The sequence below is a fragment of the Leucoraja erinacea genome, chromosome 8 (assembly GCF_028641065.1).
Source record: "Leucoraja erinacea ecotype New England chromosome 8, Leri_hhj_1, whole genome shotgun sequence".
In the NCBI taxonomy this organism is placed as follows: Eukaryota; Metazoa; Chordata; class Chondrichthyes; order Rajiformes; family Rajidae; genus Leucoraja; species Leucoraja erinaceus.
In genome coordinates, this window is record NC_073384.1 from 24363769 (window position 1) to 24377372 (window position 13604).

Genomic DNA, 13604 nt, shown 5'->3' on the forward strand with positions numbered 1-13604 from the left:
GCACCCCCAACCCTTTCCCCTCTGGTCCCCTTCGCTGGCTCATGCCCCCCTCCACCGTAATACCGCACTCTCCCCCGTCTCTTCACAGAGCTCTCTGCCCCCACACACAACCCTCCCCCTGTCCACACGCCCCTCTCCCAAAAACCCCACCTGCCCACACATACCCCTCCCATACACCCGTCAAAGCGCCCCTCCACAACGCCAGACTCCCCCCCCCCCCCCCCGCCCACACAATCCTCCCGTCCACGCCCCACTCCCCCTCCCTCCACCTCCCCTCCTGTCACATCCATACAAACTGAATAGCATCAAGAGGGTGGGGGGCAGCTTACCCAAGGTGCACTGTGTTTCAGTGATAACATTCATCTCTCTGAGATAAAGCTTCTCTTTGTGTGATAAATCACGCCGTTCCAGATCTGTCAAAGCACCATCATTATTATTTTGTTAATAATGTTTCATCATTATTTTGAAAGTTATTGTGACCTTTGAGAAACAAAATCTATTAAATACATGCAAATAAATTTAGCTGAGTTTAGATCAAAATATGAATAACAAATCAGACAATAATCAAAGCCTTTCACATCAGTATTCGTATGTGCACTTGGAGATGGTTTATTGCATATAAATCACAGAATATTTTAAACTACAAAAGCTGGCAATAGATAATAAACAACTCCATGCCACTTGACAGCTCAAGAATGAGTTGTTATTGATCAAACATGTTGTGCTCTCTTTGACATTCGTCACTTCTAATGGGCCAAAAATAAAAGTTTTAATGTTGGGGCACCATAGTCAATTAGGGTTCCAGGCTGGAAATGTCAATAACGCATTCCATCCATGCTGAATTAAAATATCGGAGGATATCCAACTTTGATTCAGGGATTTGAGATATCAAAGGCAAACATTGCTGTTCAACATAGAAGGGAGTATTCAAATCAGAATGCCGAAGGACTTAAGAAAGACCATGGAATTGATTCACAATAACTGCAAAAGCTAACAACATCATGGATCCTCGCTACAAAAGACCAGAACTCTTTATTTTAAGCGTAAAATGCTTGAAGGCTTGTACCACCAGATTCAAGGACAGCTTCTTCTCTTCTGTTATCAGAATAATGAATGGACTTTTTATAAACCAAGGGCCTAAACAAATCTTGTTGTAAAACCTGCACCTTTTTTAACCTGCATTTGTCCGCAGCTGTAACAGTAAACCCTCATTAAAGCTGTAAACCCTCATTATAAAGGACCATGGGGTGGAAGAATGGTGTCCGTTATTGTCGACTTTCTTTTATAACCGTGTAAGGTATTATCATTGTATGTAGTTGAAACAGAGAACTGCAGATGGTGGTTAATACACAAAAGGACACAAAATGCTGGAGTAACTCGGCTGGTCAGGCAGCATTGCTGGAGAACATGAATAAGTTTATACTCTCTAGAATTTAGGAGATTGAGAGGGGACCTTATAGAAACTTACAAAATTCTTAAGGGGTTGGACAGGCTAGATGCAGGAAGATTGCTCCAAATGTTGGGGAAGTCCAGGACAAGGGGTCACAGCTTAAGGATAAGGGGGAAATCCTTTAAAACTGAGATGAGAAGAACTTTTTTCACACAAAGAGTGGTGAATCTCTGGAACTCTCTGCCGCAGAGGGTAGTTGAGGCCAGTTCATTGGCTATATTTAAGAGGGAGTTAGATGTGGCCCTTGTGGCTAAGGGGATCAGGGGGGTATGGAGAGAAGGCAGGTACGGGATACTGAGTTGGATGATCAGCCATGATCATATTGAATGGCGGTGCAGGCTCGAAGGGCCGAATGGCCTACTCCTGCACCTAATTTCTATGTTTCTAAGTAACGTCGGGACTTTCTTCAGATTGATTCAGTCTGCTGAGTTACTCCAGCACTGAGTCGTTTCACCTTAAAATGTGTGCCAATGTCACCAGTCTGCACCAGTGAGCCCTTCTTCACCAGCTGCTGCTCAATCAAGTTGTCACAGCTGTTGTTGTGCGTTATGTTGTAGCCCCTGGGGACAGCGCTTTCTTCAGGCCGCTGTCACTGACAGGATGTGCTCGGTCAACTTGGTCCCACCCACCCATCGATTCCAAGGTAGAGAGCCCTACGGTGAACAAGCCCGTCAGTTGTGGCGGCCTGAAGTAAGCGCTATCGCCAGGAGCTACAACTTGAGCTACAGTGCAGAAGCTGGGGTTCAAGGCAGCCGGGGAGACGGTTTGTCGGCAGGTCCGTCTGCTGTAACCAAAATCCGCAACAAAGGGGTCCATTAAAACAAGGGTTTTACTGTATTTTGCATTCTGCTTTTCTTATGGCTGTACTCTTATATGGTATGATTTAACTGGTTAGCATGCAAAATAAACTTCTTCACTGTATTTCAGTACATGTGACAATAATAAACCAGTACCAATCTCCCGAGTTAAACTGTTGCTTTTTGGTTGACCTCTTTCTAGCATTCCAAGTTAAAAAACTGTTTCTTTTCAAAAAAGAAACAGAATACAGAAATATGTCCTTGCCCCATCGAAACCAGTCCTGTTTGCCCACAGTTGGCCCATATCCCTCTAAACATTTCCAATCCATGCCTGTCCAAATGTCCAGTCCCTATACCCACTACCCTCTGTGTGAAAAAGTTGCTCCTCTGGTTCCTGTTAAATCTTTCCCCTCTCACTTTTAACCTATACACTCTAGTTCTTGATTTCCCAACCCTGGGAAAAACACATTGTGCATTTACTCTATGTGTTCTCCACATGATTTTGTGCCGCTATATAATCACCCTCCTATGCTCCAAGGAATAAATTGCCAGCCTGCCTAACCTCTCCCTATGGCTCAAGCCCTCCTCGTGAATGACAACATTCTCGTAAATCTTCCATGTAACCCTTTCCATCTTGGCATCTTTCCCATAGCAGGGTGACCAAAGCTGAACACAATAGTTCAAAGGTGTGGCCACACCAACATTTTGTACACCTACAACTTCTATATTCAGTTCCCTGCCCGATGAAGACAAGGATGCCAAAAGTCTTTTTCACTACCCTATCTACCTGCGACACCACTTTCGAGGAACTTTGTACTTGTATTCCTAGAACTGTCTGCTTCACAATTCTCTGCAGGCCCCTACTGCTCTGTGAAGGCCCTGCCCTCATTTGACTTGCAATACCTCACATTTATCTGAATTAAACTCCATCTGTCATTCCTTGGTCCACCTGCCCAGCTGATCAAGATCCGACTGTAATTTTTGATAACAATCTTCTTTGTCTGCAATATCACTTATTTTAGTAGTTATGCTTTTAGAGGTCAACAGAATATACTTTGCACAATAACCAGAATGAAAATACAAAATGACCGTACAGAGGTATTTAAAACCATGAGAAGTGTAAAGTTGGATGGTGAGTCTTATCCTCACCGCCAGAATATACTTTGCACAATACCCAGAATGAAAATACAAAATGACCGTACAGAGGTATTTGGAGAAGTGTAAAGATCATCCCCCCTCCAACGGTTGGAATAGTGAAGAACTAGAGGTCAAAGAGTGAGAGGGGAAAGATTAAAAAAAAAAACCTGAGGGGAACTTTTTCCACACAGAGGCTTAGACAGATACATGAATAGTAAAGGTTTATAGCCAAAAGGAGGCGAATGGGACTAGCTCGGTTAGGCAACGGTTGGTATGGATGAGTTGGGTTGGAGAGCCTGCTTCCATGCTGTATAACTCCTGTGACTAAACAGATATAGATTTAGTGTTGCAGAGCTCAAGATTTGAGGTGCGAGGAAAGCATAGAGGGATTTCAGAGCTACAGCAGTATAACAATGCTGTACCCAAATTCGGTTGTTACATTAGCACCTGACAAATCCATGACACAGAAATTGAACTCAGAAAAATAACGGAATGTGATTTGAATGAATGTGTAACACTATTAGTAGGGTTATTGAAAATGATGAAGGACAATCATTAGTAAAAATGTGTAGTTGAGATATATGACTGTATCATGGTGTGTTAACAGCCAAATATGTGGTGCATGTCATCAGGCCAGGACAGCAGATAACTTGCTGCTGACTTCCGACTTATCCTAAGGTTACGAAGAAGAATCTAGACAGTTGCACCCTGCTGTGGAGAGAAGGTCAAAGGCCTCGTTGCAAAGCAAGGACTTTCCATGCTGTAACCGGATTGCCCTGGACAGAACAAACCCCAGCCACAAAAAAAGAGAAATTTAAACCGTCGACATCTGGCAAAGCGGAAACCACAAACTTAGCAGAACTGACAAAGCTGTCAAACACTCCAATGTCTCCAGCATTTTAAAACAATTTAAATTATCGTAAATTATAAAATAAATAAATTAATAGAACACAAAATTAAATTAACAAAATCTCACATTTAAAAACAGTTAAAATGTTCCAAATAACTGGAAATTTAAAGATGCAAAGATGTAAATTAAGCCACTCGCAATTGGTCGCCTCCTTTCAAATTAAGTAAGTAAGTTTAATGGCCAAGTATTCACATACAAGGAATTTGCCTTGGTGTACTTCCTGCACTGTCCAGTCTGCACAAGTAGCCAATACCGTGCATTCAGAAAAATGATGCCATACAGCATAGCATAACTTTGCAATTCAAGAAATCCAGGGCCAAGGCGGCACTGTGGCGCAGCTGTAGTTGCTGCCTTACAGTGCTTGCAGCGCCGGAGACCATGGTTCGATCCTAACTACGGGTGTTGTCCATACGGAGTTTGGACGTTCTCCCCGTGACCTGCGTGGGTTTTCTCCCAGATCTTCGGTTTCCTCCCACACTCCAAAGACGTACAGTTTTGTAGGTTAATTGGTTTGGTATAAGTGTAAATTGCCCTAGTGTGTGTAGGATAGTGTTAATATGCAGGGATCCCTGGCCGGTGTGGACCCGATGAGCCGAAGGGCCTATTTCCGCGCGCTCTCTCTAAAACTAAAATCAAATGCACATGCAATGGTAAATTGGTGACATTTCTTGGCAGAATCCAGGGCATTACAGATTGGCACTGAATATTTGGGTACTTTCAAAATTAGGAATAGCAATTAAATGTAATTCAATAAACAAAAATTATTGAAGTGCACAATAAAAATTGCCGAGCAAGAAAGCCTACCTGGATATTTACGCTTGAATGAAGTCACACCCAAGTATTCACTAACTTGTTCCTGTAGCATGTAATACTCCCCTGTATCATCACCTGGCCATTTATACTCCGTCAACATTTCTGCTGGAAAATAGGTTGAGCTGAGAAGAAAAAATATTTTAAATCCCTCTGGTGCAGTTGATTTTTAGTTTAAACAGCAAATCTTCTAATAGGTCAACTGATTATAGTTCAAATATTAATCTTTAAGTTTGTTGTTGCAATCTTTTTAAATAGTACCATCAATATTGCAAGGGACTTTACAGGGAGCATTGTCAAACAAAATATGATACCATTATTTAAAACAATATCAGAACAGCCAAAAGTATGGTCAGAGTGGAAGGTTTAGACAGTACAAGGAAACAGAGACAGAAAGGTTTATGCCAATGCTTAGGATTTGGCATCTGAAGATGTAAATACCAACAGTAGAATTATTAAAATCAGAGATGCTCAGGAGGCCTGAAGTGCTGGGGATCTTTGAAGCCTACAGGAACTGGCCATTGAAAACAAACACGAAGTTCAGAGGTAATTTAGTTTGGTTTAGTTCAGTTTGGAGACACGTCGCGGAAACAGGCCCATCAGCCCACCGGGTCCACACCCCCACACATTAACCCTATCCGACACACTAGGGACAATTTACATTTATAAAAAGACAATTACGTCTGTATGTCTTTGGAGTGTTGGAGAAAACCAAAGATCTCGGAGAAAACCCATGGGGAGAATGTATAAACTCTGTACAGACAGCTCCCGTAGTCGGAAACAAGCCCGGGTCTCTGGCGCTGTAAGGCAGCAACTCAACTGCTGCGTCACTGACCGTATGTATTCAGTAATAATGACTGAATACAATCCACCCCAGGTATTGACCTCTCCACCATTGAAGGCTATCTACAGGCGTCACTACCTCAAGATGGCAGCCAGCATCATCAAAAACCCATACCACGCTGGCCACGCTCTCATTTCACTCATGCCATTGGGAAGAAGGTATAGGAGTCTGAAAACTAACGTTCAGGGTCAGGAGCAACTTCTTCCCAATAACCACCAAGCCATTAATCACTACAACCTCCAACATAGACTTGGGGACATTGTTTTTGTCTGCATTATTATTGGGGGTTTTTTAATGCACTGAACTTTACTTTTGCTGTTTATTATGGAGTTTACCGAGTACTATGTTTACATATATGTTGTGCTGCTGCAAGTAAGAATATTATTGTTCAGTTCCAGGCCGTATGACAATAAAACACTCTTGACTTAACTCTTGAAATGCAGTTCCTAACTTTATTGGACAAAACTCTGATAGATAGTTTATGTAATATTAACAACTCGATTTTTCTAAGAGGCATGGGAAAGATGTGGGAATTTCATATTTTTCACATCTCTTTCATGCTGTACCTGAAGTCTTGTGTGGTGTCGCTACTTTTTGAACTATCCCCAGATCCCATGCGTCGCCGCTTGGCAGGCTGACTGGCATCATCATTTGAAGTCTCTTCTGCATCCTCCTGGACCAAGGAATACAAATATAAAACACCGCACAAACTCAATCGTATATTTAAGAATCCTCTTAAGACGCTGCTTAACATTTACCTCTTATCCATGACCTCAGTCATTTGCCTCCTTTCTGGATGCATGCTCAATTTTGCATTCCTGCTCCATCTGTAGTAATGTTTTACCCAGCTCCCCACTGCTTATCAAGCATATATGTAAACCGACCTTAACTATGCTATAAAAATATGTGGTGGAGTTGCATGGAGAACACTAGTTTTCTTACATTCACTGTTGTATTTCAATATTCCTCTTTAATAGATTAATTTTAATAAAATGGCAAAGTGTTTTTTTTAACTATGTCCAAAGTTACACTCCAAGTTGCACATCGGAAATATTGATCTGTTTCCACCAAAAGGGGGACTTCAGTTGCAAAAACCAATTCAGAAGAATTATGGTTAGGTCTAGTTTGTCATTTATACAAAGTGTTGGAGTAACTCAACATGTATAGGTAACCTTTTGGGTTGGGACCCTTCTTCAGTAGTCAGAAGAAGGTCCTGACCCAAAACATCACCTATCGATGTTCGCCAGAGATGCTACCCGACTGGCTGAGTTACTCCAGCAGTGTCTTAATTTGAAGGCCAACATCTGCAGTTCCTTGCTTCTTCATCATTTTTCAACTCCTGCTCAAAGAATTGATTTGTTACTGGGATGTAGTCCTCATGGGTACAAGGCCTCATGTTTGAAAGCCCTTCTTGCCATATTTCATTCCTGGCACTGTACAGAAATTTAGTTTTTGAGATACAGTGCAAAGACATTTTGACTCTTATTGAAGTCACTAATGACAATTTACAGTGCATTCAGAAAGTATTCAGACCCCTTCACTTTTTCCACATTTTGTTATTTTACAGCCTTATTTTATAATGGATTAAATTCTTTTTTTTTTAAATCATCAATCTACACACAATACCCCAGAATGAAGAAGCGAAAACAGGTGTTTAGAAATTTTTGCAAAATAATTAACAAGAAATAACTGAAATATCACATTTACATTATTCAGACCCTTTGCTATGACACTCAAAAATGAGCTGTTGTGCTGCAGCAAGTATGAATTTCATTGTCCCGTCCGGGACATATGACAATAAAACACTCTTGACTTTACTCTTGAGCTTAGGTTCACCAGTGGTAAATTAAATTGATTGGACATGATTTGGAAAGGCACACACCTGCCTATATAAGGTCCCACAGTTGACAGTGCATGTCAGAGCAAAAACCAAGCCATGAAGACAAAGGAATTGTCTGTAGACCAGACGAGACAGAGCACAGTGGCCTCTGTTGTTCTTAAATGGAAGAACTCTGGAACCACCAGGACCCTTCATAGAGCTGGCCGCTCGGCCAAACTGAGCAATCGGGGGAGAAGGGCCTTGGTCAGGGGGGTGACCAAGAACTCGATGGTCACTCTGACAGAGCTCCAGGGTTCCTTTGTAGAGATCGGAGAACCTTCCAGAAGGACAACTATATCTGCAGCACTCCACCAATCAGGCCTTGATGGTAGAGTGGCCAGACAGAAGCCACTCCTCAGTAAAAGGCACCTGACAGCCCACTTGGAGTTTGCCAAAAGGCATCTAAAGGATTCTCGGACCATGAGAAACAAGATTATCTGGTCTGATGAAACCAAGATTGAACTTTTTGGCCTGAATGCCAAGCGTCATGTCTGGAGGAAACGAGGCACCGCTCATCACCTGGCCAATACCATACCTACGGTGAAGCATGGTGGTGGCAGCATCATGCTGTCGGGATGTTTTTCAGCGGCAGGAACTGGGATACTAATCAGGATTGAGGTAAAGATGAATGGAGCAAAGTACAGAGAGATCCTTGAGGAAAACCTGCTCCAGAGCGCTCTGGACCTCAGACTGGGGTGGAGGTTCACCCTAAGCACACAGCCAAGACAATGCAGGAGTGGCTTCCTGACAAGTCTGTGAATGTTAGTGGCCCAGCCAGAGCCTGGACTTGTACCCGATCGAACATCTCTGGAGGGACCTGAAAATAACTGTGCATCGACACTCCCCATCCAACCTGACTGAGCTTGAGAGGATCTGCAGAGAAGAATGGGAGAACACATAGAAAACTCTGCTGCACTGTTCTCCCATCGCCTAACCTGCTCCTTGCTATTCCAGAGCATTTTAAAATCTCTCTAGTATAGATAGTAATCACTAAAAATGTAATTGCTCCCCAACTCCATAAGCTCCTCCAGCACTGAATTTTCCCAGATAGACATACCGCCCAACAACTCCACTATTAGGAGTTGCTTCAACTGCTAAGAGCACAATGCTCTAGAATTTCTCTCAACCTTGTTTTTTTTTAACATTCCTTGAAAGTCAACCTCTGTGACTAAGGTTTCAGCTCTGAAATTATAGTTGAAAATGTTCTTGTAAAATACCTCCGAACATATTACTACTAAATTGCTGCATATATGCTGGTTGCTGCTGTTATCACTTTGAGGTATTTAACGTGACACCAAATATTGTGTTGCGAGAAAGTTATTAACTCGTACAAGTTATGAATTACTTCTATTAGTAATTCTATACAAGTATAAATTTTCTATGCATGTACCATGGAAAGCTATTAAGTCCAACATATCCAAGATTTTTAAAAGTGTTATTTAGGGTTTGGCTAATCCCACTTCGAGCCTGCGATCTGTTGCATCTACGTTCAAATGCTAATCAACATCTCAAACTCTTCTACCAATTACAAATGTAAATTATTAAAACCCCTCAATAGGCTATCTTGTTCATCCTTTTTGGGATAAACCGCTTAAATTGTTTCCTAATTATTGGTTTCATTACCCTCGTCGCTATTTCTTCCTCCTGTCGGTACATTACCATCTGTGAGAGCTTGCTCTATACAAAGAGTGATACGCCTCAAATTATAGCATTGGGTACAAAACTTTAGGTCATCCAGCAAAACAATCAAATACAGTTCTTTCTCTAGTCATACCGGTAAAAAAAACATTTAATATACGGATATGGTTGGAAATAGTGGCTGGAATGGACTTCCTTCTGTTTTACTAAACAAAAACGCGAATGGAAATGTAGCGAATGCCACAAGCAGTTTGTGAATCATACGGTCCCTGTGGTTGGAGACAATTAATGTTTCAGGTCGTTAATGTCCAGTGGTTTGTTAAGTATTGTACCGCCCGTGTCGTTTTCAGGCGGATTCGTTGAGCCCACACACGAAATCAATCCAGCTCTTCTTCCCGAAGGTGGGCAGGCGCCCAATAACCTTCGCCTCCGTTCGAGAGCGGGATAGAGTCACGGCCACTGGCCTAGGTCACGGAGAAGTCCGGACCAAGAAGTAAGAGGAAAACAAAGAGATCTCAGCACCGTTTCCCTCGCCACTCACCCGACTGGACCTGGACTGCGCGCCTGGAGTTGCCGGGTTGCTGTCACACAGACGGCTCGACGATACCGCAGCAGCCATTTTTACCGCACTGTTTTTACATTTCGTGGGCCGACCATTAGCCATACCCTGGGCGACAGAGCTTGGGCACCTCAATCATGGTCGGCCCACTAGTCACCATCTGTTCCCACCCCTTGGGTCCAAAATTGAAAATGTCCCCTGCTTTAATTTGGAATTAAAAAGGGCAATTAGGTGAACGCAAACTTATTTGTTTTCACATAGGTGTATTTTCAAGAGTGAGGCATGTTAAAATATATTTGCATTAAATATAGGGAGATAGCTGCACTCTTACAAATCCAGGAATCAAGTGCACTCCCGAAATTACACCTCGTGTCCTTTAAACTCTGCTTCAAAAGCAAACATTTGTCCATCTGCCTTAACATATAGGTGGAACCGGTATTTCGATAATACAGCTGTCAAACACCTCGCCACATTTTGCCATCAAAGGTGCAAATCGCCCATGTCCTTTCCCCCAAAGATCCTATAGGGTGATTTCACGAAAGGTCACTGGAGCATAGATCCTCATCCACGTGACCGCAACATTTAACTGGGGTACAAACGTCACTTCCAGTACATGTTATTGATGCTGAAAACGCGTACTTTCAAACCCGTTAAAAACCGCGAAAACGGCCCGTTTTTGAGCTGTAAATAATGAGTGCCAGTCGGGGTGACCGTGAGGCACAGTTATCTTACTCCGATATAAGATCTTTGCTTTCCCCTCCTTATCCCGAGCCTATTTATTTTTCCACGACACCTCTCCCAACTTCCGTTCTCCTCCAAGCACTTTCTCCTCCCCGTTTCCAGATTTCATTCTCCGTCTTTTCACTCAGCAGATCCCACATTGTTTGTCGACCGAATGAACTGTAGGTTAATTCAGTGGATCTGAGCCGCTGAATTTCTCCAGCATTTGTGTTCTTCCGCCACCTTAAGTCTGTTTGCTATTACCAGCTGTCTGCAAATCATCCCGCCTCAATTGGGTCCACCAGGTCTCTCCCAGCTTTCTCCCCTCTTTCACTGAAGAAGGATCCCGACTGAAATGTGTCGGACGAAACTGCAGATAGATACAAAATGCATGAGTAACTTAACAGGTATCTTTGCAGAATAGGTGACGTTTTGGGTCGAGACACGTCGTCTGTTCCTTTCCATCCACAGTTGCTGTCTGGCCTGCTGAGTTTGAACAAAGAACAGCATAGTTGTAGGAAGGGACTGCAGATGCTGGTTTAAACCGAAGATAAACAAAAAATGCTGGAGTAACTCAGCGGGACAGCCAGCATCTCTGGATAGAAAGAACGGATGACGTTTCGGGTCGGGACCCTGTCCCGCTGAGTTACTCCAGCATTTTGTGACCATAGGGAGGTTTCACGGCAGTCGGGTCACGACCCATGACCCGTACTGTTGCTACGCTACTCCAAATGGATTACACGCGATGAACTGCAGGTAGGCACTTACCATTGTTTCCAGCATAGCGGGCCCGTTAAAACCCGCTGAAATTGTCCATTTTTGCGCTGTAAATAATTATGGAAATCGGGATAAGCGTGTGAGACATTTAGCATATTTCCGAATTCCAAAAGTGAGGAGAAATTATGGTAGATAGAAACGAGAGCTGAAGGGACAACAACAGCCAGAGTGCTTGGCGAACATTGGCTATTTGCTCACTGCATTTCATCAACTGTAAGGCATTATTTTATGTTTTTTCTTGATTCCTTTGGCATCTAAAAAGTTTCAGAAGTGATAAATCTGGCTGTAATTTTTTTAAATCGCCCATGGCTCTCGTGGGTTTATACATGCAAAATGAAAACGCATCTGAACAAAAATTTACAGCCAGATTTATCACCTGAGAATTTTTAGATACCAAAGGAATCAAGAAAAAACACAAATAATGCCTTGCCTGATGAAATGCAGTGAGCAAACGCGATAATTCCCAATATTTTCAATGTTTACCAAGCACTTTTAGCTGCTGTAGTCCCTTCAGTTCTCGCTTCTCTATACCTTCATTTCGCTTCACGTTTGGAATTCTAAAGTTGGGTACATGCCTCTCACACTTACCCCAACTCCCACAAATTTTTTCAGCGCATAAATTCACCATTTTGGCGGTTTTTAACAGGTAGGAAAGTACGCGTTTCCAGCATTAATAACATATACCGGAAGTGACGGGTGTCTTCCAGTTGGATTTAGCGGCTCCGTGCGTTGAGCCCTCTGACCCAGTGACCTTACGTGCAACCCCCCTATAGAAAGAGCACAGCACAGGAACAAGACCTTTGCTCACAATATCTTTGCCAAACATGATGAAGTTAACCAGCCTGCACGCGATCCATTTCCTGTGGTAAACTTTAGCTTTGTCTCCTTTTTTGAATGTGATCATTATTATGGCATCTCTAAGGTGTAATAGCATATTCTCCTCTTCACAGATATCAACAGGTTGTGATCCAGATATACTGGATTCACAATGACTTTGTGATATGGATTCAGAACCGGCTTATTCATAGAAGACAGAGGTTGTGGTGGAAGGTAGATATTCTGGCTGGAGGTCTGTGACCAGAAGAGTTCCGCAGGGATCTGAGCTGGGACCTCTGCTGTTTGTGATAGATATAGATATATATATATCTATATATAGCGACACCAAAATTGGAGGAAAAGCAGACAATAAGGATCACTGTCAGAAGACACAGCGGGATAGTGATCAGCTCCATAAATGGGTGGAGAAAAGGCGGAGTTTAATCTGAGCAAGTGTGAGGTATTTCACTTTGCGAGGTTCAATGTAAGGAGTATACAGTTAAAGGCAAGGTCCTTAACGTTTTTGATGTGCAGAGCGATCTTGGAGTCCAAGTCCATAGACCACTGAGGGTGGCAGCATAAGTAGATATGGCGGTAAAGAAGGTGTAGGAGCCATTTATGCTAAAGTTCGTTACTGTTAGTATATTATAGTATTTTGTCTCTATATTTCTAGCTGTATCATTTTGATATGTAGATAGGCGTGGATTTATGTAGATGAGCGTGACTTCTCCATTGATTGTCACCTTATTGTGGTGGAGAAGCTTGTGTGGACCTGAGATCCTGAGAGCGATGCCGTCTGGAGCTATGCTCCTGGCAGGGCCACCCATGATGGTAAGGTCGAGGGGGAGGTCTCTGACAAAGAGCAATCCAAACAAGACCTCAACGGTGGAACAGGTGGAGGACAATGGCTGACCTTAGTGGAGCGTCACAATGGCTGGGAAGACATAGAACTAAGAGATAGGACAGGGGTGGTCAGAACAGCACATCAATCCGCTTGGGTAGCTCACAGCCCAATGGTATGAGTATTGAATTCTCCAAATGTTGGTGGTAACTAACCTGCAAACAACATCCCCCCTCCTTTTGAATCCCACCTATCTGCCAATAAACCTCCCCTCGCCCTACTGCTTGGCAGCTCTGGCTCACTCATCCGCCCCCACTTTCACCCCTTTTTATCGGCTAGAAGAATTAATCTATTACTGCCCAGTCTTTGTCCTGCCCTCATCTCTCTTCCAGCTTTCTCCTCCTCCTGCAATCAGTCTGAAAAAGG

At 43.0% G+C, this 13604-nt stretch overlaps 1 protein-coding gene across 3 annotated transcripts in view; it reads right to left on the reverse strand.

The window, feature by feature from the left end:
• The window catches only part of phf10 (PHD finger protein 10), a 41677-nt gene extending 31518 nt beyond the window's left edge, over positions 1 to 10159 (reverse strand). For 2 of the 3 annotated variants that reach the window (XM_055639238.1, XM_055639237.1), the window contains exons 1-4: positions 10007 to 10159; positions 6515 to 6621; positions 5099 to 5229; positions 330 to 413 (exon numbers count right to left, since the gene is read on the reverse strand). In XM_055639238.1, coding sequence (XP_055495213.1) covers positions 330 to 413; positions 5099 to 5229; positions 6515 to 6621; positions 10007 to 10129 — 445 coding nt within the window. In that variant the 5' untranslated portion in view covers positions 10130 to 10159. Of the gene's footprint in view, positions 1 to 329; positions 414 to 5098; positions 5230 to 6514; positions 6622 to 9601; positions 9632 to 10006 lie in introns of those variants that run through there. The other variant, XM_055639239.1, reaches the window with a different exon arrangement.
• Between the last annotated feature and the right edge of the window lie 3445 nt (positions 10160 to 13604).